The following is a 24,691-nucleotide window of genomic DNA, read 5'->3' as shown; positions in this document are numbered from 1 at the left end:
TCATTGATTACTAGCATAATAAAACTGAAAGTAGTGAATCAGCACTTGTCAAATAAGGATAGAATTTTTTTTCATGGAAAATGAATGTGGTAATAGAGGATCTCCTAGAGAGAGAATTTGGCTTCCTATTTCCTTTGCAATTAAAACTCTTATGCCTTTACTGTCCACATTGCTATTTGTTCCTAAAAGGTTCTGATGAGTGTAATGGGTAGAGGATGACTTGACTGTAATAGAATGTGCATTTTAATCCCACTGTTATTAAATTTCTTACTTCTCAACCTAGATGCTTTGATTCAGGTATTAATGGACTGTTTTTACTGGTTTACAAAGAAGGCTTATAATATCTAATCTAGACCAATAATAATAATAAAATAAAATAGTCAGAGCCATGTATATCGAAAATCATATTGTATTAAAATTATATCTACTAATTTACATTGAAGAAAAGACTTTAAAATAAATGATTTACAATATAAAGTAAACACAGTAGAAATTTGTGTTTAAAGCCAAAACATTCCACTGAATTTTTCTAGAGAAGATTCTGAGCAGCCATTAGTTGAAATAGCAGTGTTTATACACAATATTACCATATATTAGAATGACTTAGCTATTATGTGATAATATTAAATCTACTTGGATAATAATATAGATATTTTTTGTTTACTAGGTAAGAGAAAGGCTCGTTCTTCCAGAAGTATTAAAATGAAAGGAGATTAAGCAAACTTGAGTAAAAAATTACTAGCACAATAATGCAAATCTTCTGACTGCCCTGAGTAATTTCTCTAGCCTTATAGAAACTTCTTTTTTTTTTCTTAAGAATTCTTTGAAGGAAAAAAATCTACATTTTGAAAGCTGATTCTGAGCAAAATGTCTTAGCATGTATTGGATTTTTCCCCTTTCCTGTTGAGAAATCTCTTTACTGTTCATTGTATCTCAATATCACTTCAATATCCCTCTACTTTTTTTTTGCCCAGAAGAAGCTTTGATATTTCATTGAAAATGTGACTCTCATTGAAATTTGGTGGGATGTCTTCATTTTCCCGCACCCACCTTTCTTCCCTCTTCATCAAATCTGGGGTTTATCTTGAAGGACAAAAGATAACCAAATTGTCTTCTGCTTGGTGTGATTTTATAGCTAACAGGCTACTATTATCCTATACGAAGCAGCTTTTGGATTGGAACACTACTATTATAGAGGATAACTTCATTCCTAGAATAATAACAAATCAGTACTCAATATTCAACAAAAGCTGAAGACATTCCAGCAAATTTAACAAATATCCTTATGACACATGACTTCAAATATCTACTGACTACAAGTAACAATTACAGTGCATGTATCAAAGAATGGCACATATAAGAAATTCTTAAATTCTTCCCCTATAAATCCTTATCCAATGGTCATATAATGATATACATTCATTTTTTTCATGAATGTCCAAAACATGATTATGCCAGCCCTATAGCGCTATCCCAAAGCTTATTTTTTAATACTAAAGATGGCAATGAGTTACATGTTAAGCACTTTAGCTTCAGATTTCAGTTCAGTCACAGGTTTCCGCATTTTAAAAATTTCCTTCTTGTTGGCATTCCTTGGGTTTTAACCATGTGAGTTCCAGATGTTTGCTAAATTGTAATTTCTTCCTGTAAGAAAATGAGGCCTGCCTTCAGTTTTGTCATTATACCTTTCTATATGTCATTATTATGTGCTTCCAGAGTGCTGCTGAAAGACATTGTGGAATGATTTGGGAGCTTTTTTTTCTATATTGAAATTCTGAGACAAGAAGGTTAAAAATAGAATATGATGTCATTTGGAGATTTAGTAGAATTCTGAATAAGGCAGTTTGACAGCTTAATAGAAGTCTAGTATGGAAGAAATCTTTGTTTTCTTTAAAAAACATGCGGCAAAATTATGCAGTAATGTTTGCTGGAGTTTAGGCAACACTATAATACAGTAAACTCTTTGCCACAAGACATGTTTAACTAGACAAAAGATGGCCAAATGTTAATGCATTGCAATTAAAATGTTGAAAAGCAAAGAAACACTGAAAAATGAAGTAGTTTTTTCTAGAAGTTTAGAATTTAAGGAGATCCTTGTTTTTAAAAAGATCTTAATATGCTTCTATATAAGTAATTATAATCTGTTTAACCTTCCTAGTTCAGGTCAAAGAATGCTGAACATTTTAGTTCTATAAGTGAACTTCATAAAAATACCCATTCATACATCCATGATCAGATGTGTTTTGTTTTTTGAGAAAACTCAATATTTAATTATATTTAAAACACTGGCTGATTTTGCAGTACAGATGCACATTGAGTCTCTCAGAAAATAACGGAGTAATTTTGCTTTCATATCAGCCCCATTCTGTGTTCACCCCGAATTATGTGAGATGAGAACTCATATTTGTCATGGCTCCTGTGCCCACACATGTTACATTCGAAAGGGTCACGGAAACCATGACATCCCATATGAATAGTGAACATAACATAATCCAAGAAAAGAACACGACAATGATCACATCGATAGACTCCAACGGGTTCACCTTCTTTGTTGAAGACTTTCAAGACATCACAAGGACAAATGGTTGGTTGTCTGAACATGTCATATGCTCTAGGAAGTTCCTTGAAAGTCAGGAGTCCATTCCTGGCCTGCAAAGGAGGAGGAACCATTTGATTTTGAAGATAGGCATGATTCTGATTCTCTTCTTGATTGTTATCTGAATCTGCAGAATGTTGACCACTATTGTTTGGAGAAAGGCCTTGCTCAGTAGGTATCTTGTCCCTTGGTTGGGTGTCACTTTTTTCCATTTTTGGTGGGTTATTATTAGATATTTCAGTGTGAGTGAATGTAAGGGGATACAGGCTGCTGATAACAGGCACCATCTCTGAGGTTGGAGCAGCTGAGGCTTGCACAAGTGGGCGCACTGATTCTGCACCAAGATAGCCAATGGCATTGTTGAAGGCTTGCTCTGCCATGCATCCTGGCAGCATAGCCTCTCTCTCCTTTTCATATAAAAAGCCATGGCTGTAATTCACTTCAAAGTTGGGGTGTTTTTCACCTACAGAAGAAAATAATACTTGAGGAGTTAGAAAACAAATTTCCAAAACTGCAATATTTGTGATTGATGAAGGAGGCCACATCTTTGAATCTCAGATGTGCAGCACATAAAATTAATAAACAAATAAATACTTTCTGCATATTTTCTAGCCTGGTTCAAATACTGGAAAATTATCTTTAAAGTAATACAAAAAAGGAAAAAAATTTCAGCAGGTAAATGCTGCACTATATAGAAAACCTGTATTTCAGAAATAAAATCATGGAATCAAAGTTAACAGTTTTCATCAAAACTGCTGACACAGACAACTTTTTTACCTGCAGCAGACAATACTTTCAGATTAAAACTTTGTAAGCTACATAATAGAAACTAGAACAAAACCTTGAGATATTTATCACTGGCAGAACTATGAGTCAAGGACCTCCAGTGTTCAGTGGATACGAGTGAAACCATACACTCACGTTTCTTTAATAATGTGCTTGAGAGTGCTGACAACTTATTGCCAATCTCAAGACCCATCTGATAGTTCAAAGGAATTTTAAAAAATCCCCACAACATGACATTTCATTATGACTCATAATACCTGTTCTAGAAAACATGAATCAAATAATATTCTTAAGCTAGGTTCTCAAGGGGCATCCTGAATATATGTCAATACATATGCCATCCCTCCAAGTTGCTGGGATGTGAGCAAAAGTATGCTGATATGCTAACTTGCTTGGAATAGGGTGATCATGTCTGTGGTAAAACTGAGATTTGGTTGCATTTGTTGCATACTGGCCAATATGTGCCTGAATGTATCAGTCTTACCTTTACCCTTAGAAGGAAATGCCCCATATGGCATACAGATACTAAGGCTGGTGCTGTAGTCTATCCTGTCCTTATCAAAAATGTACTATGCAAAATCCTTGAATGACCAAAGCCATGTTGGACAGTGGAAGTCCATTTTTATGGGCCCATCTGTGATGAACATGATATATGGAAAATTCCAAATGAAAATGAAATTAAAAAAGAAAAATAAATTGTCTTTTTATGAAAATAAGACAAATGATATAATATTTTATATATAATATAAAAGTATTCTGAGTTGAATTGGTAAATACTTTCAGGGAAGTAAAGATATACATGTAATTATGAATAAAAGGGCTGCAGAAATGTCTGAATCAGAGTCATTTAAGTTGCTATGAATATGTATGAAAACAGGAATTTATAGATTGGTATTAATTGCATCTTATGCTCCACTGAATGGTGATAACCGAAAAACTACAGAGGAGTTTTAGGGACAATGGTACAACCTTTAGAATGAATCTGATTCAGAGGAAAATATTATTCTGTGAGGTGACATGATTGAATGGGTGAAAAGAAGATTATAAAACAATACAGAAAAAGGATTGGGATGAATGAGAACAATGATTAAAATTTGCTTAGAAGTTCTGTTTGTTTCTAATACATAATTAAACATAAATTTATTCATACATACTTATGTCAAAAAAAAATTAGCCTAAAATCATAATTTATTTAACTCTGTATAATGAGAAATTGAGAAAATTAGTGAAAGATACAAGAATAATGAAAGGCTCCAAATGAGGCATAGACCATTTTTTGTTAGTTTCATAAATGGCTTTTTTTAAAAAAAGAAAGAAAGAAAGAAAGAAAGAAAGAAAGAAAGAAAGAAAGAAAGAAAGAAAGAAATACATAGGAAAGAAAGAAGTAAAAAATCATAGAGCTGAAGTAAAAACCAGCGGGAAAAGAAAATGCAAACTATGTAAGGGGAAAAAAGAGAAGAAGAGAGATTAAACTCCCAGCAGAATGAACATAAGTTAACAAGGGAAAAGAACATGAATACAAGGGAAAAAAACAGAATGAAAAGAATTATGTTAGAAACTATCACAGAAATATGTAGAGTTACTCTAATGATCACTGTGGAAAAAATGTTGGGTGGGATGATGGTGGAAAAGGTTGTGGAGGTGGGAAAAATGCACATGATAGGGATACCACTGCACTCAAATAAGACACAGCAGAAATAACTGGACCTTGCTTACTTGCCCCAGGAACAGGTATCCTCCCAAAGTTTCAAAGATTCTTCATTAATCTCAAGAGATGTAGCATAAAAGGCATAGACATAATAAAAAATCACTATCCTGATTTTAAGATAACCTATTCTGCTGTTTTGCCAGGCTATACCGGGAAAAGAGTTTATTTATTCATATCTCACATTTTTTATTTTCACAAATAACTCAAGGCAGCAAACATATTCAATACATTTTCCTCCTCCTATTTTATCCACTGCAACAACCCTGTGAGATGAGTTCGGCAGAGACAGAATGACTGGCCCAAAGTCACTCAGCTGGTTTTCATGGTTAGAACTTGAACTCATAGTCTCTTGCTTTCTAGCCAGGTATCTTTTTAAAAATATATATAAACAAGATGGATCGACAACATCAGCAAGTATTGCGGGCCCAACTGGCAAAAGAAAGCTCAGGACCATATTGGTTTGAAACATGCAGAAGAGGCCTTCATCCTGCAGTGGATAGACAATGGCTAAAATGATGATTATATTTATCAACATCAAATAAGTCTAACATTGAACATACAAAAAGATCCACCCTAGCTGGATGCTGGAAAGAAAATAATAATAAAAAACCCTTATAAATTCTTCTCCCATTACATGATGGGTCTACAAATAAGATAAGATAAGATAACCTTTATTGTCATTTTTTTTATTGTGGGCACAATGGCACACATCAAAAATGAAACAATTATAAGGTTTCTTGTTTTTATGTAACAAGAAAAATATATTATATGAACAAATATTTCAGAAGAGGCAATCTCCCAGCATCTAATCAATATATATTGTTTTTGTTGTGTTTACAGTCAACAGATCAACCCAAACATTACATAATCTTCAAATCCCTCTGTTAACTGTTATTGTGTTTAATTCATAGAAAGTCCACAGATAGCTCCAGTCTCTTATAAAGCTCTAGTCTAGTCCATTGTCTTTAATCAATTTATTTGTAACTGCCTTCTGAACTCACTTTTGTTTCTTTTTATCCAGTTTAATGTCTGATGCCCAGAATTGGAGCAGAACTCCAAGCTAATAAGTGTATATTATTTCCCATCACATAGGTGTAATGCTTTTGTTAATGCAATCCAAAACAGCATTAATCTAATTATCTGTTTCATCATAATTTTTGCTCATGTTCAGCTGGTAGTGTACTAAAACCTCTAAATCATTCTCATAGGCATGGTAGTCAAGTCTGATTTCCGCAGTCATGGATCTATATATTTGATGTTTTCTCTAATGCGTCATCTGTTAGATACAGCTAAATGTTCAAGACCATCAGTGTTATTTTATTGGTGGGACTTTTTTCCTCTAATTTTTTTAGTCAATCACCACTTACTGTCATCTACCAATTTAAAAAGTTTCCATTCCATCCAACAGGTCATTTATAATAATATTTAATAGCAGGTGGCCAAGGTCAGAGCTCACTCAGTATGTTTCTTCCAATGAATAATCATTTATTAGTATTCTTTGTGTGAGCCTTTCATCTAAATCCTCTGCACTGCAGAATCTCTAGCTCACATTTATCCATTTTGTGTGCAAGAATGTAATGAGAGGTTTTGCTTTTGCTAAAGCCAGTACTCAATGTCTGTGTCACCCAACAGTATCAGTTTTTCCTTTAATATTCCATTTTCCACCAAGCTAAGGGATTACTCTGTCGTGAAAAAGGGATAGACTGACATTTGTTCTCGACATACCAATTCTGACTCCTAATAATCACAGCATTTTTTCTATATCGTCCGAGACATACGTCTTTATAATCTCTTCTAGTATCTTACCCAATGCAGGTATTAGTTTGTGTGTTTCATATTACCTGATGGTCTGACTGTTTTCCAAAAGAATAAGCTTGTATATTTAGCAAATTATCACAGAAAATTGGGTGACACACATATGACCAGCTCAAAGAAAAGCCCCCCCGAAAAGATACGAGTCCCAAATAATAGAAGTTGCAAAATAGCAGTACAAAAATGAATATTGCACTCCCATTAAACAGCAAGAGGTCTAGGCACCCAAGTGGGCAGAGGTCTAGGCACCCAAGTGGGCAGGAGAATAACAGATAAAGAGTGGAGTGGAATGAGAGTGAAACTGCAGCTTTAATTTCTGAAGATGGAATCAGCAAAACAGTTAAGTTCTTAGAAAAAAAATAATGATTACAGAGATTAGAATGAAGCAGGAAATTGTTTTTCCTGTGACATTCTAGGGAAGTAAAGGTTGGACGTTAAAGAAACAGAATAGAAAAAATACTGATACTTTTGAACTATGGTATTGGACAAGATTCCTGAGAATACCATGGATAGCCAACGAAACAAAACAAAACAAAAAGGCATGCATTGAACAAATCAAGTCAGAGTTCTTATGCAAAGCACAACTTACCAATCTCAAACAAGCATACTTTGGAAACATTATGGAAAGGCCTAGATCTCTGGAGAAGTCTATTGTGCAAGGAAAGGTGGAAAGAAAGAGAAGGTAATGAAAGAGAAGATGAGTACAAGTAGCAAGATGGATTGACTCAATTACAGGAGCAATGGATGCACTGACAGAAAACTTGAAAGATCAAAATAGAGACAGATAGTCTTGGAGAAAACCAAGAACTTGATACCAACTTGGTGGCACATAATCAATCCTATGTAGAATTTTTCAAAGTTTTCTTTGATTTGATGGGCAGTTGGGGGGGGGGTAGTTAATATATGGAGATAGAAAAACAGTAATTCAAAGGATCCATTTCAAGACTGGACCTGATTTAGATTTCAAAGAACTTGGCTACTAAGGTTTATAACGTAGAGATATTATCAAACATTTTTTAGGATTATAATCTTGTGAGTTTGATTTATAAAAGATAATCAAATTTGTTTAGATGGAAATGTTGCTACAAAAAGAAGCAGTAACAAAGGATTGTAAAAAGAAATTAAAATAAGTTTTTGAAAATAATGTAGGTAAAGGCACTGATTTAAGAATAGTTTGACAGGTAGGTAAAACTTTTATTATAGATTATTTTATACAACATAATAGTGAACTTAAAAAGAAGAGCCAAGAGAAAACATAAGCTCTTTTGGATGAAACAAAGGGGGGGGGGAACAAGTAAACCAGGAAAATGGCTAGCATATAAAATATGAAAAGAAGAAAATAACCTAGAGTCACTTGGTTGAGTTAGAAACTGAATGAATGAATGAATGAATGAAATGATAAGAGGGAGATACAGCTCTAATGGACAATGCATCCATACAAAAAACATCCCATAAATAGTATTCCAATTTATATAAAGGAGATGATATTTTACTAAAGAAAATAGATGAATATCTAAAGAAATAAAGTTTATCAAAGATTGCACAGGAGCAAAAATAAATTATGAATGGACCTATAACAATAAGAATTGCTGAAGTTGCTGAAGATACAAAAAAAAATTAAACCAGGAAAAGTGCTTGGACCAAATGGATTGCCAGGTTCTTATGTTTTGAGGATGGACTTTGACAATCTTTACAAAACACAATGAATTTTATCTTACTGGGAGAGAAAATCCTGGGGACTTGGAAAGAGATATAACACTAATAGCTAAACAAGGACAAAGTTTGATTTTAACAAGAAACCATAGGCCAGTATCATAAATGAATAATGACTACAAGATGTTCATAATCATTTTAGCTGGTAAACCTAAAATAATTTTGTAAAACATTATTTATGAGGACCAATGTAGATTTTTACATAAAAGACAGTTAAAGGACAATGTTACAAATGTGCTGGATATTTTGGAATATTTAGAGCAACATAATGAAAAACAAGCCGCATTGATTTTCTTAAGATGTAGAGAAGGTTTTTGACAATTTGAATTGGATCTCTTTGTTCAAGGTTTTGAAAGATATGTATTTTGGGGAGAACTTTATAACACAGATAAGACTGATTTATACATCACAGAAGCATTAATAATTGGTAATGGAGACAATGGAACTAACAAAACCATGTGAAATACAAAAAAGAACAAGACAAGGATTCCCACTGTCTCTTCTCTTATTGATTTGGGTTCCTGAAATATTAAATAGAGATAAGATGAGAGAACTCTGGGAATGAAGATTTAAAAAGAGATTTAAAAGTTAAGAGCTTTTGTAGATAATTTGGTGTTGGTTCTGGAAGATCCTCTAAAGAGAACTGAAATATTAATGGACAAATTAAAATTATTTGGTGCACTAGCAGGTTTTAAGAAGGTAAAATATCTGGATGTCATAAGGTCAAATATGATTGTATGCTATTTCAAAATAGTTATGTTAAGAGATAGAATGAAATTAAATGATACATTAAGATGTGGGAAGCTAAAATTGTTGCTGGAAAGAATTTCTATGATAACAATGAATGTTTTGCTTAGAATAATGTTTTCATTTCAGACAATACCTGTTTTGATAACTCATGCACCATTTAAACAGTGTCAGAAGGATATGTCTAAATCTGTACATGGGAAAAAAACCTAAATTAAATATAAAGCATTATAAGATGCAAAGGAGAAAGGAGGATTGGCAGACCTGATTTGAGATTGTATTTCATAGCTTGCTTTTTATCTGGATGAGAAATAGAAGTATACGACCTAAGATGTGAGTGGCATGAATATTTGTGACACAATAAAGTCAAGGTTAATAGGGATTTTTAAAACTATTATATTGGATGCACAATATTGAGAATATGGAATATGGAGATTCAGGTTGTGCCTGAAAATACCTTTGTGACTGTCAGCACAAGAGGCATTTTATAAAGAGATAATAGGCAAATGCTAACTTATCACAAGATACTAGAATCTGGACAAGAGAAATATAATATAAAATCAAGAAAAGAACTGGTGGCAGAGGGATATAGTTTTCAATAGTTTCCTGATTTGCAATTATTAAAAAGATTTAAAGTAAATAAAAGAGTTTATGATTTTGAAGATTGTAAGACTGACCTTGAAATAGAATTGTGTACATGTAATTGCTAAAATGTATAACATTTTTATTGAAACTTGAAATAGAAGAAAACAGATGAACATGAGAAAGTGGCCTTAATTTTTTGGGTTATAATATGCAGCTGTAGCAATGGAAAATATATGGCTGAAAGGATTGAAATTAACATTATGTTATAATCTTAAAGAGAATTTTTATAAAATGATGTATCATTAGTATATATCAGCAGAGAAATTGTCTAGAATGTTTAAAGGCATTCCAAACCTATGCTGGAAATACAAACAAGAATAGATATTTTACATTTTGGTAGACCTGTAAAAAAGCTAAAAAATTCTGGATTCAGATATATACACTAATTCACAGGATTTTAAACATTAATGTACAATTGAGACCAGAGGTTCTTCTTTCAAGATTAATGAACAAACACTTGGGAAAAAAGTCATGGAACTTTGTTTTGGTACATTAGAATTGCAGCAAGATTACAGTATTGTATGCACATAAATGAAAAGATTTGACACCAGCCACAATGGAGGAATGGATGGAGAAGATGAAGGAAGTAGCTGAGATGAACAAATTCATTTATTTGATCAGAGAAAAGATAATATTTATGTTTATTGCTAATTGGAAACCCCTTATGGACTTCCTTGCACGAAAGAGAAAAAATGAACTTGTGATGTATGGTTTTGATGATTAGACAGAATAAATTATAGAAAGAAGACAACTATGTTGTAATCTTAAAGTAAGAGCAAAATTCATGTTATACTTATAACTGCTGTGAAGAAAATCAGAAGCTACTTTTTTGTATGGTTTATTTTCATATTTTTCTATTTTTCTCTTTATTTATTTTCTTTTATTTTTAGTTTTGTCTTTGATTTTTTTTCTACTTTTCTTTTTCTCACTTTATATTAATTTATATTAGTCTTTATCTTATTTTATAAAAACTCTTTAGGATAATTACACCAAGAAGGAAGTTGGCTTTGTAGTCTTTACAGATATCTTATCTTGTTTTTATACTGACTGTAAATCAAAAATTTGATGTTTACAAGGACCAGCATACGCTGATAGGTGCAGTGGGAAAAATAGAAAACAGGTTTAAAATGATCTTCCTTTCATAGAAGTTACTTAGATCACCAGATTAGATTCTATTAAATAGATTTGTGACATTTCTGCTCAATAGACAAGATGACTAGCAATGTCTAGGCCACTATATGTTCTTCTTTATCAACTGGAAGATTGATAAAGAAGAACATTGATAAATTATATTATTAAATTTTGCACATAATAGAAAAGAAAATGATGCAATAAAAGAAAAATAATGCAATCAGATGTAAATTAAAATGCATTCAATAAAAAGCTAGGAATCATGTTGCTTCAGCATTCAGGTGACAGCAGGCCAGCTAGAGAGGTACACAGTACAGGTAGTTCTCAACTTACAGCCACAACTGAGCCCAAAATTTATGGTGGTAAATGAGATATTTGTTAAGCGAGTTTTGCCATTTTTGGGCCCATTTTGCAGCCTTCCTTGCCTCACTTATTAGAATTTGCCTCACTGCAGAATCACTGCAGTTGATAAGTTAGTAACACAGCTGTTAAGTGAATCTGGCTTCCACATTGTCTTCACTTGTCAGAAGGTTGCAAAAGGTGATCACATGACTTTGAGACACAGCAATGGTCATAAACATGAACCAGTTGCCAAACATCTGAATTTTGATCACATGATAATGGGGACGCTGCAAAGATCCAAACTGTGAAAAACTATCGTAAGTCACTGTTTTCAGTGCAATTTTAACTTGAACAGTCACTAAACGAACTGTGGTAAATCAAGGATCACCTTTATTACCTTATAGGCTCTGTACTTGTAACCTGCCACAGTAAAACACACATTATCACTGGTTTAAAATACAGCATTGCTGCACCCATCCCTCTATACCTATTATTCCTCAAGATGCAGTGGTTCTCTGTATTTTATTCTCACAACATGAAGTTCATAGCAGATCAAGGGTTTGTACGTGGGTTCTCCTGATCTAGTATTCTACCTCCAAATGCTTTGATTTATTGACCTCTGCTGGAAGCAGAGTTATTAAGTATAGAACATTAAAACCTGTAATGCTGAGTCAAACTTTGGATCTCTTCAGTTCTCCAAGTACAACAAAAATAATGTGCTTTTTCTGCAACTATCACATTTTGGATTCATCTCCAATATTTGCAATGAAGCTTGCACAGCAGAAAATCTGTGTCACTGCAAATACACTCTGATAAACACATTCTTACACAGAACCATGTCTGAAGTTTAATATATGGCACTACCAAACAGTTTTGCATAGCTTTTGATGTAAATAACTGAGGGAGGTCTTTGCGGTTAAGAGGAACAATTGTTCCCCCTTCATTTTTGCAAAGTCAGAGGAAAAATATTAGGTCAACTTTTTTTTAGTTCAATGACAAAGACAGAAACAGTAAAAAGGAATTATAGTTGTAAGATCTTTAGATAAATATATAGTATTATAGAGCTCTTTATATAATTGTGGTGGGCTTAATTTGGGGGTGGGGAGCAGGGAAGAAAAGTTTTGGACATGTTTGTATCTTAAGAAAACAATGTTTCTGTAAGGACCCACCTCACTTTACATCTTAAGAAGACAAAACTCTTGGAATGTCTCTTCCAACAGGAATCTTTATTAAGAGAAACTGATTGCAGGCATGCTAGACAGGATCTGGGGTATCCTCTCCCACCATTCAATGTTTTAAAGTGTTCCCAAACAGCCCCCATCCCACAGTTCTTCCGGGCAATTCAATCCGTCAGTCCGCTCCATCGGCATGATCACTCATCCTCTCTTTTCCCAGACCCCAGGCGTTGCATTCCCCCTCCCTTTCCCTCACTGCCGGCAAAGGGGAGGACTTCAGAGAGAGTAGGATGAAAAGCGATGGCCACATTGTTATGGTTAGTCCTTTTGAAGAGAGTCAACATCCGGTCACTTTGTAGTTAATGAAGGAAGTGGGAGTCATAAAAGCCCCATGCTTACCCTCCTCCCCTTCCGTAATATGACAGAATCCAGAAGAGAGTAAGAATTGGTTTTTTATCAGAGTAGTTAGATAGAAATGAAATATAATTAGATTCTGACAGTTTCCTTCTATTCTGACTGGAAATAGAATGATACACAAAATCAGAGATTAAAGGTAGAAAACTCCATCTAGTTCTAAGGGCTAGTGCGTAAAGATTTATATTATGTCATTTAAATCAAACTCTGGAAGATGTATGCCTGTGATTCAGTGGGTTTTTATGAATCTTCAAAATTTAAATGAAGTTGCTACCAAAAACTACCCAAACAAATAGCCAAAGCCTTTAACATTGTACTAAAATCCACACTGAGAATATTTAATAGGCTCCTATCAAGTTGGGTAAAAAGCTGAGAAATTAAATAACCACCCAATTTTTCCAGTTGAGAAATATATTTAATTTTAAATAGCCTGCATAATTAAAAATAGTTTTTCTTTCTTATGGTGTGGTTATTATGAATTATATATTAAATTTATTTCATATTTGATAATATAAAATTCTTAGGAAATATTACAAATCCTAGAAATTAAAAAGCAAAAAAATATATATTTCTTCTTTAGTTTTTTTGCCTTTTTTCTCTTTTTCAACAAATTATTTCAGTTATAGTTCAACAAATCATACCCTCATTAAAATTCTCCCAATATAATTATCAGATGCCTAAAATATCTTGCATTAAAATAAACATATTTTAAAAGCCAGTATACTGACAATATTATTTTATTATAAACAATTGTGCTAATCAATAGGTTTTCATTGTACAAACAACTGATGTGACCTAACAATCATAATATTTATTTTAAAAAATTCCCTACTGAATCAATATTCAGTTTATCTAATTAGTAAATAATAGAAAATGATTCTTAATCAATAAACAGAATGTCTCTGCATTAACTTTACTTTTAACACTGCTTCATCTTGCTCTCTGACAATGGTAAAGAATGAGATGTTTTACTTTTGGGGCAGTTTATCCTATATTTCAAAAGACTTATTGCTCAGCTTTTGAAAATTCACAAATATTTATCAATGAAATCGGCTTAAACCAATTTTGCTAAAAATATTTATTATAATGTCTATTTCATGGAGGAAGAATGAATGCCTCCCCATATAAGATAAAGGAGATAGAACTATTTGCCTTGAAGTAGCTGCATATACTTTGGTAACAGGATCTTTTTGTATTGATTAGTTGACATACTTGATGAGTTGACATACTTTGAAATCAGTGACAATTCTCAGTCTAATGCTTTGTGGTTTGAAAGAGTCATATATCATCCAGAAATCTCTGCGCTTTATATTTCAGAGGCCTGGGATACACATAAATCCATTCATGTCATTGTAAAGAGGGAAGAAGGAAATACAGTAATGTCTCTTCCTTATTTGATACATTACAGTTGCCTAACAAATGCAAGTTTATGAATTCGTTCATAAGAAGAAGAACCATGTCATATTTCCATTACTTTTAATGACTATACCCAAAAGAGAGTCCATTAAAAAACATCCTTACCAATAAATTTCTGTGGCATGGAACGTTTTCGTTTGGCAACATTGCTTGCTAAGCGGTCCAGGACAAGGGCCCGCTCAGTCCCCATTTCACTTCTGATGTGCCTTCTCTCTGAACTTTCTAGATTGGGAAAAGCAAACAGAAAAATTAGAATGAAGTCCTTAAAAGCAAGTTTTAAAGGAAGACCTACACGCCCACAACTATTTAGCAGAGCTGCATGGGATTAACTGTGTGGTTATTTTTTTTTTTTCTTCTGCCTCTCTTTTATTCTCATACCTCTGTTTCACTAATGTGGTCAGCAGAGCTGGAGCAAAACAGAAGACACATCCAAATTTTGCAATTCTCAGATTCACAAAGCCTCACAGAATTAACATCTTGATTATACACTTCCTCTTGTTAATGAACAAGTTTGACCTGTTATTTTATGAAACACAGAGGAAGATATTGTCCCGCCCAAATTTCCATTTGATTTTTGAGAGCAATAACAAGACACCTGCAGAATGGCCCCTGAAGATATAAAAGGCACAGGTGCATGGTGAATATTCAAACCCTTGAAATGCCGATCCACTGAGATGAAATCTTACTATCTCCACCTATGAAATATTAATTATCACCATAATAGTAATATTCAAGATTGTAGTACATTATCACTAGGCTATATGTAGAAACTTAATAAGAATAGATTGCTAGGATACTTTTTCATGTACAAGGGATGATGGTAATAATGATGATTATAGTAGTAATATAAGCAAAAAATAAACTTGTACAACAAAATTTCATGGTGGCTGGGTTCATAACACATGCTAATTTCTATCTACAATGCATTTTTATCTTAATTTCAATGGAATAGTGTATCGTATTTTGTTTTATTAGGGTTTAGAGCACCACGAGGACAAAACAACAGAATGCTTCTTGGTTGGGAAATGTTCTTATTACATTTTATTACAATGAGCTGCCCCACAGCCAAACCAAGGAGGTAGGTTTGTAAATGGAATAATTGCCATAATAAAACTGCCCCATTTTTCCATTTTCTTAATATTTTGTGAGTCTTAGTGAACATTTCCATTGCAGCTATATTTCAACTCCTTTCAACACAGAAGCACATGGTAACCCCCTCCTCCAAGGATAACACTAAAACCATTTTTTCATTCATTTATATGACTCCTTATACAAAATGTATAAAATTGAAACCTTGTAGCATTGGCATAAACATGTCAGTTTGCTTTGGTAGACATAGGGGCAGGCTGCAGTCATGTAAGAAGTGACTTTCATATGCAGATGAAAAAATAAAACTATTGAAATTGTGTTTTTAGTCATTTTTAGACTTCCTGCATAGATAATTGGTGTTTGCAGGAATTTGATGGCACTGATCATTTTGACAGTCCAATGGAATGGGGGATTGGCCTGGTGGTGATGGCCTCTCTAAGAAACCCTAGGGCAGTAGTGGCAAACCTATGGCACGCATGCCAGAGGCGGCACTCAGAGCCCTCTCTGTGGGCACTCATGCCATTGCCCCAGACCCAGCTCCCCCATGGCCTCCTCCTCACTAGCAGCCCCCCGGAGGAGAGTCGCCCCTGAGCACAGCCAACATGGAGCAGTGCAGCCAAGGCATGACAGCCAGGCAGCAGGGACAAGACTCCGCCCTTGTGCCCCATTGTCCGCAGATGATGCTGTGGGGTGCAGGCAGAGGGCATGGCCACCATGGTGCTGCAGGGCCATCTGGGCGATCTGCAGCGGGCCATGGAGGCAGCGGGTGGCCCTGCGGGCGGGTAAGGCTGGGCTAGGGGCAGAGCAGGGGCAGAGCGGAACAGGGGTAGGTGGGGTTGGTTTTTGGATACTCGGTCTCTAAAAGGTTCGCCATCACTGCCCTAGGGAACAGATGCCAGGCCACCCTCACACTCTCTCAGATACCTTTACCTCCTAACATATGATGTTTTGCTCCTTTATTAACTTTATAAACAGGACATAATTTTAGCTGAGAGATATAGTACACTAACATTAGCAAGAATTTCTTAGTCTGAGTTGATCATAATTTTGAAAAGCAGTCCATGCAAGTTTCCAGTCTTTTGAGATTGGCTTCAGTCCCAAACTATTTATTAAATTCTAGAATTTGCCTGCAGTTTAGATGAAATGTTCTTATTTTGATCTTGACTGGATACAAATAATTTCCCCAATAAGGTTATTTTTCAAAGTGGGCTTTCTTTTTCTCTCTCTCCAAAAATGTTCCTATTGCCCCTTTTTTGAAGCAAAGCCTTGTATTATATCTAATTATCTAATATTTTTTTTAAAGTTCTGAATAAAAAGCTTCCTCTCCCTCCATATTGCAATTCTTTATAAATTAAATAAAATGTCCCCTAAAAAAAGATACATCTTGGAGAAGAAAAGCTTAAATACATTTTCCTAGGTTTTTTTAACCACAGTATATTTTTATGAAATGGTTTGTAAAAAAAAAAAAGTAAAACAGACAATATCTGGAAGCATCTTGAAAAAAGTATGGTAAATGCATTGGATTTATCAATCATTACTCTTGCCAGATTACCTATATCTAATTTTTCATTAGTAGATTATAGCAGAGCTGCATATGTAATATATTTTGTAATATATTTCAGCAATGGGGCAGGTGAAATGCCTCATGCTGTTCTGATTAGCAGCTACTTAAGTGTAACCATAATAAGTAAATACATAGAACAATCAAAAATCATGCTCTAACATCAACAGATCTGCTTCAAGATGAACTGATCAAACTGAACTCAGGAATAGAGTGTAACAAGGGTTCAATCCTGTATATCGTGTCTTCTCAGAAGTTCCTCATGAGCAGGCTTACCACTTCAATGAAAAATTTTGCTAAGCAAAAAAATAATATTATTTTTCCAGAACCTATATAAAGATTGTTTTTTGTTTTCTTTATGGTTTCACTTTTTTCCCTACCCACCTCCACTACGTTTGACTTTTTAAGGAAGAATAATCATGCCTTGAGCAGGACCATCAATTCCCATCTTAAAATTATGAATGAAGAAAAGAGGCAGATATCAGAGTACAGGGAAGAGGAAGTTCAAGAATAGGGGACAAGATTTTCAAGTATCAGAGTCTAAAGGAAATAGATGATCATGCAGTGACTTTATGGTACTGCAACAATATGGAGAAAGAGTGCCAAACCCAGTTTAAAGGCTGTAGTGGTTTGCAAGCGTTAGTATTTAAGAGCAGGTGATTTAAAGGAAGAAGTTTATGATAGTAAAAGTTCAGGAAAAAAACCCATCCATTTCTATTCTTTTTTTGGGACTTTCTTGAGTTAAAAGTGGGGAGAGAGTAAGTTATAACAACATAATCATCTGATCCACATACCAACTAAAATCAGTATAGGAATTAAGTTTTTGCCTAGATTTGTATTTTGTCTCATAAATTAATAATATCAAAATGTGTTATTTTATTTGAAAATATGGTAATATCTAAATTGCTTGGTTTCAGCTTCAAAAATAAGCAAATTTATCCTGGACATTAAAAAAAAACAGTTTTAAATCTCCAATGAGACAGATTTCTAAGTTGTGAAGTTCTAGCATTTTTTTGATACATGAGTTATTTTATAAATAAATAGTATTTTTATTTCTTGCCCAATCCTAACCCAAATGAAATAATTAGTTTTATTCATGTATTGGATTATGCAAACTCATTCATTATGCTGGATCACTGTATTTGAGAACCTCTGCCTAGAAGACTGAAATAACATTTCAATCTTTACAAAGTCCTGTTAGGGAACAAGAATCAAGTGCATCAAAGAGACTGGAAATGTGGCTTAGCAACAATATTTATATAAAAAAACAACCAAACATTAGTCAATAGCATCTGGCTGTAGAAACATTAAGTCCAATTTTAGGCTACATCCACAAAGGTATAGTTTCCAAAACTATAATGTAGTACTTCCACTTTATTCCACACTAGGCATCCCCCATTTCAAGATCTGTATTCAGTTTTGAGTGTATCCCTGCACTTAAAAACGATAGCAAAATCTGGAGGGGGGTAACTTGGGAATTAAAAACTACATCCTCTTAAGAGAAACTGAAAGAATTGGAAATATTTGGCCTGGAGAAATAAAAACTTGAGTGTAGTTTAAAAAAAAAGTTCCATTAAAAGTCTAAGCAGGTGTTACACAGAAGATGGGGAGAGTAGTAAATCTCCTGTTTGTTTTGATATGAAATTTATTTACATTCCTGCCATAGATGAATTGCACTTAGTGCCCAAACTCTATCATAATTTTATAATATAAAATAGTTATGCATTTCAGTCCAGTGTCTCTTTTTTATATTAGAAAAATAAAATAAAATAAGAACATAGTTTGCAAAACAAAAGCAATAAATAACAATGCAGAAAAGAATCTCATGAGCCTTTTTTGTTTAATTATTTAAATGACTGTTGATACTCTTAACATTCTTTCATCAGACCTGAAATAACACTTACCAATTATATTTAATGCAATAAGGTAATCTGTAATTGTGGTTTTCAAAATATGTTCTTCTGAGTGCAACAAGTTTATCAGTAGTTTCTTAATGAGAATATTTATAAAAGCAGACAAACTTGCTAAAAAGTAATATCCTTAACATATTTTCCTTTGTTTGAAAGATAGGAATAAATGCTAAACATGCTCAAGGTCACTCATTGACAGCAAAAACATACTCAGAATTTCATATCCAATCTCACACAAACCACTTCGTTCTAATATGTTTCTACAAATAAAACTTAAAACACAGAAAAGCTTAGAATACCATCCATTCAGAATTTCAGCTCCTTAGGTTAAGAGTCTACTGGGAAGAGTTCAAAGATCTTGACAATTTTAAGGCATGTGGACTTCAACTCCCAGAATTCCACAGCCAGCAATGTTGGCTGTGGAATTCTGGAAGTCCGCGTGCCTTAAAATTGTCAAGGTTGAGAAACACTGGTAGAGATTTTGTTCTTGACAGATGCCAGATTGATGGCTTAAAGACTCATTGCTGTCTATGCCAAGAATAGCTAAGATGACTATGATCTGCCCCACTGGAAGAGGTTTATCAAGAAAGAAAGAAGGGCTTTAAAAGCCTCAAACATAGAGACATAATATTGTACCATAATATTGTGCCTATTGCTCTGTAAGTTCTCCCTTGCCATGTTTTGTCAACTCAGTTTTAAACTCAGAGGTATTTGAATTGGCTCTGATATTAATCATAAAAATGGGACCAAGGCAGATTACTTAATTTGCCAACTAGCACTTTACACAGCAAGTGCTATTGAAGGCATAGGGCCATCAAAACATGCATTTCCTAAATTGTGCTTTGGAAAATTTGTCAAAACTGGTGAGGGGGAAGAGTATGATTAACCATCACTGTGGCTTTTTGTTTCTTTCTTAGGACATTATCTTGACCAAAAAAAACTCCCACTACACAGCACACTATATACCAGCCTCTTTGGTGTAGCAGCTAAGGCATCAGGTTGGGCACTTAAAGGATGTGAGTTCCAGTCCTGCCTTAAGCATGAAGCCAGCTGGGCCAGTCATTCTCCCAGTTACCACATGTCATGACTGACTTCAAAGCTCCCCCCCCCCCAAAAAACCCACAACAACCCAAACCCCCCCCCCAAAGTATGCAACTTCATTCCTATTTTCAATTTAAAGACTGGGGTTGGGGGAGAATAATTCACATAACTTTTCAGAAATGCCTAATCCTACGTTCAATTTTGTTTTATAGATGACATTCTTTTGTGTATTTCTAAACCTCATAGTACTATCCAGCACTGAAGCAAATGATTGATGCCTTTGATAAAATAGCAGGATATCCTATAATTTGTTCCAAAATCAAAATTAATACCTGTACGTGAAAATTTGGTTAGTCATTCATTTAAGGAACATCAATTCTATATTTTTACCATATCAATTAAATATCTAGGTATGTTTATATCAAAGGATATAACTCAGTAGTATCATATAATACTGTATAAATAAAATACAAAGAGAGTTTTCTTCAGATATCAATAGTGGGAGTCATTAAAACTTGCCCTTTGGGGAAAGGTAAATGAATATTTTTCACAAATTATTTTATATTACTTTATATAGTATTAAATATATACTGGTTGGTTGAAGCCAACAATCGGTGTTAATTTTCCAATTTGGGCAATTTTGGAATTCCTTTCAAATTTTGGAATATTGGTTGGAATGGACAATATTAGGATCTAAGCATACTAAAAGCGGGATATCTCTTGAAACAATTGCATCAGTTAGAAAAGTATGGAATTTAATGTTCACTTTTCCTTAATTTCAAAATATTCAAAAATCCACACCAAAATCCAAAAATCCTTAGTGTGACCCTTTCTGTATATGTTTCCAGTCCCCCAAAACAGTAGATACATTTTCCAAATATGTATGTATTTTTTGTGCCCATTTTTCATCTCATGCACACTTTGTATATAGTTTTTTTAATTGTAGAGTGCATTGCAATGGCTAAAAGACTTTTAGTTTTGGGGATGTTATTTCACTAAATCTTAGTTCACAAGTGTTCTCTGTTGTACTTGAAACACAACATACAAACAGTTCAAGAAGTTAACTGAACGGAGTGATTACTTAATTAGTTCTGAATAATGTATAATCTCACAATACATATTTCTTTCCATGTGGCTTGCATATTAGGGGGGAAATGCTCAGATCACATGGAAAATATTAATTTACCGGAGCTGTTTTCATGCAGTATAATTTCAATAAGCTCCACACTAAAGAATATACATACAGGTTTATCTAACAAGAATCAGCTCTGTTTAAGCTGACTTAATGTAAATGCAACTAGACAAAAAATACTTCTTCTTGACTTATAACTAGAGATGGGTAAATCTGTCACTTGTGGATTCTTGGTTTCCCATTTTCCAAGTCAAATGCCCATGTTTCAATTTCACATACAACATAAAATTTATCACATAATCAATAGGTCATTATAAAATTGTATATGGAATACTTAATATTTTTTAAACTATACATGATAAATTTGATAGATTTTACATGCATTTTTCTAATAGATGCATTTTGCATGTATTTTGCCCAACTATATACATTTTTGCAAATGTGTTTTGTTAATAAATATGTTTTAATTTGAAATGCTACACTGTGAAAAGTAAAAAATTCAAGACAGTGTTTCAATTCAAGTAGTGCTTCAAAATGTAAAATAATGCTGCAAGTATAGAATAAATATTTCAAATTAACAGAAAATGTGATTTAAATTAGTTGATAAAAATAAATCAATTAAACTGTTTACAACAAAATATATTTCTGATATATTATAAAAAATAAATGTGTGAACCATTTTTTCAAACCTTAATATATTTAAATTTAATCAGTCAAGCCAATTAAAGCTAATATCTCTAATACTTACTTACATATGACATTATCTTAAATGTTGTCTATAGAACTACTGTGGTGATGTTAAAGGATATTCAGACTTAAACTACTATTAAAGGATAGTAAGAATAGAAAGAATTAGTAGCTAAAAACATCATCGTAAATTTAACTAACTAATCCCATCACAGGTATTTTTCTGATCTTTATTCTATTTCTCTCTATATCCCTTGATTCTCTATTTGATTATTATTACAATGGTGAGTCTTTTGGAGAGACAGCGCACTCTGTTCCAACATGTGACTTTTGTCATTCCAGGCCTATAGTTTCACATTTTTCAGAGCAAGAGAGCTGGTTAACATAAACCTCAGAAATACTAAGCGTGACCTGAATGAACGGCACTGTTTCCTGTAACACCAAATGATGTGGTCAGCAAAGGAATGGAACACAGAAAAAGAGAACCTGTTAATGGTCTGATATGAATCTCCAATCAAGCATGGGAGCCACATTTGAATTCAATGTTGCATTCACGTCCCTACCTTCCCCCAATGCTCTCAACCCTGTGGTCACAAAAGCTAAAATTATCATCAGTGACAAATTCCAGAGGAGCAGTCAAACAAGGGTTAGTTATTGTTAGGCAATTAAACATGTATATTACTTATATACTGTATATGTATAAGTAATATGGAAAATTCCCATGTTCTCTCTTCCAAAAGACCAGCTAACTGTGATATAACTGTATAGCTACCATGAATATGGGCAGCCTCGATTTTTTTTTTACCTGTGTCATTTATGATTTAAAAAATGAGTAGTTTTCTTTTTAGGGATATTGATAATTCCAACTGTTCAATTATTTTTGACACAAATATTATAATCAGAGATTTCTGTATTATCTGAGATACTGAAAAATACTTGAAATTACCTTAAAATACTCCTATGCCAAATTTCAAACATGAATTTTGAAATACTGCATTGAACAAAGGCCTGTGATTTTTAAATCCATATTTATGCATTTTTTTAAAAAAGTAAGATATCAAATTATAAAATATTAACAAAGACTAAATACAATTGTAAATCAACCATTATTTTTAATTCAGCAATGAAAAAGCGTCTATGAAGGAGATGAGTGATTAATAAGCTTGATAAATAAATAAATAAATAACCATATCCTCAGCCAAAACTTCCCACTGTAGAAATAGCAAGCCATTTGAACTGAGATGCCATTTACCTATCATTTAAGACAGACACAGTTTTTTTTAAAATGCCATTCCTTCGGTTATACAACTGAGAGAAGCCAGCAGTAAAATCACAAGTTGCAGTCATGTGATGCCTCACTTCATGACCTTGGGTGGTTCACTTAATAAACATGGCAGACGTGAAGTCTGCATTGCAATATGTCTATTGCAGTGACATATTTTACTTAACAACCACATAATTTAGCAACTGTATTGCTAGGCTGATCATGGACTACCTCTATGATATTTAAATTCCCATATTATATTCATTTAATCACATAGTTCCATCGCTCTTCCTTATAGCAAAAGGGAAATAAGATTTCCAACAAGACTGTACCAACACAGCAATTAAGAATTCACAGCTGCCGACTTCCGGTTTTGCACGGTAGTGATGGGTTGCGGGCTTGCAGATTCTCCACACACCCGTGGCTAATTTCGCCTTGCCAGGGAACCCTAAATGGGTCTAAGTCACCCCGGAGAGGCAATGAAGAAAGAAGGGTGCTCCAGCTATTCTGAAATGGTGGCAGCCGTTCTGTTCGACTTGGGGAAAACCTCCTAACCCTTCAGGAAAAAGGCTGGCCATATTGCATCAACCAGCCCAAGCTACTTGCAGCCGAAGTCCAAAAGCACTAACTAGCACAACTGTGAACAGCGTGCTTGAAACTGGGTGAGGAATTTCATCTTCTCTTTTATCTTTTACATTTAATTTCCTGGAAAAGATCCCCAAGAAGCAAAATCCCTCTGAAAGGGAAGGAGGGGGATTTCTGCCCCACCTTTATACTAAAGGAAGCGGCAAATTAATCTTTTTATGGAGGATCAAAATATATGGAAGTGAAATAAATATAAAACTTGAAACTTAAAACTTAAACTTGGATAAATCTAAAATTGTTTTAATAGTTAAGACTCTCATTTCAGAGATAATTGTTCATTTTGGAATTAAAAAACAAATAGTTGCTGACACCTAGTGACAGATAAAGCTATGACTTTAATATAAGACTTGGTAAAATCTGGGAAAAGGAAATCTATGTTTGTGACCTTCAAAGCTTTAACAATAAAGAACAGCTGTGACAAAAAAAGATAATAATCTGGGCTGTAGACAAAGAGAGAATTATAAATTTCAGGGGAAAAAATCTTTTTTGAACTATTTTAATTACAAATATTTACCTAATTGGGACTCTAAAGCCATTTACAGAGAAAAGAAAGGAAGAGGAAAACTCAAATTCTATTATGGATCAGAGACATGTAGAAAGAACATATCAAGAAAACATAAATACGTCACAGTAGGAGATATAGATTATACTGCAACTAATTCAAACAACAATGACTTTAAACCACAAAGAAATCCAAAATATAAATATAAATCAATCTATTTCCAAGTTAACTCTACAACAACAAAAATCCCAGAAAACAACAACAGAGAAGGAGCAGATAAAACAGGTAAATGGATATAGAATTGAGAATAAAGACTTAAAGATGGAACTTAACAAAACAAGGAAATGTGATTTAATCCTAGTGGAAAAAAATTCA

General features: G+C 33.7%; 1 protein-coding gene across 5 annotated transcripts in view; it reads right to left on the bottom strand.

Moving 5' to 3' along the window:
• Positions 1 to 402: 402 nt before the first annotated feature.
• The window catches only part of IKZF3 (IKAROS family zinc finger 3), a 50,333-nt gene continuing 26,044 nt past the window's right edge, over positions 403 to 24,691 (bottom strand). For 4 of the 5 annotated variants that reach the window (XM_039359204.1, XM_039359205.1, XM_039359207.1 and 1 more), the window contains 2 exons: positions 14,591 to 14,707; positions 403 to 3,059 (listed from right to left, as the gene is read on the bottom strand). In XM_039359204.1, coding sequence (XP_039215138.1) covers positions 2,350 to 3,059; positions 14,591 to 14,707 — 827 coding nt within the window. In that variant the 3' untranslated portion in view covers positions 403 to 2,349. Of the gene's footprint in view, positions 3,060 to 14,590; positions 14,708 to 14,863; positions 14,914 to 24,691 lie in introns of those variants that run through there. The other variant, XM_039359209.1, reaches the window with a different exon arrangement.

The sequence above is a fragment of the Crotalus tigris genome, unplaced genomic scaffold, assembly GCF_016545835.1.
Source record: "Crotalus tigris isolate CLP2741 ecotype Arizona unplaced genomic scaffold, ASM1654583v1 scf7180000019068.10715455, whole genome shotgun sequence".
In the NCBI taxonomy this organism is placed as follows: Eukaryota; Metazoa; Chordata; class Lepidosauria; order Squamata; family Viperidae; genus Crotalus; species Crotalus tigris.
This window is presented reverse-complemented; position numbering and strand designations above follow the sequence as displayed.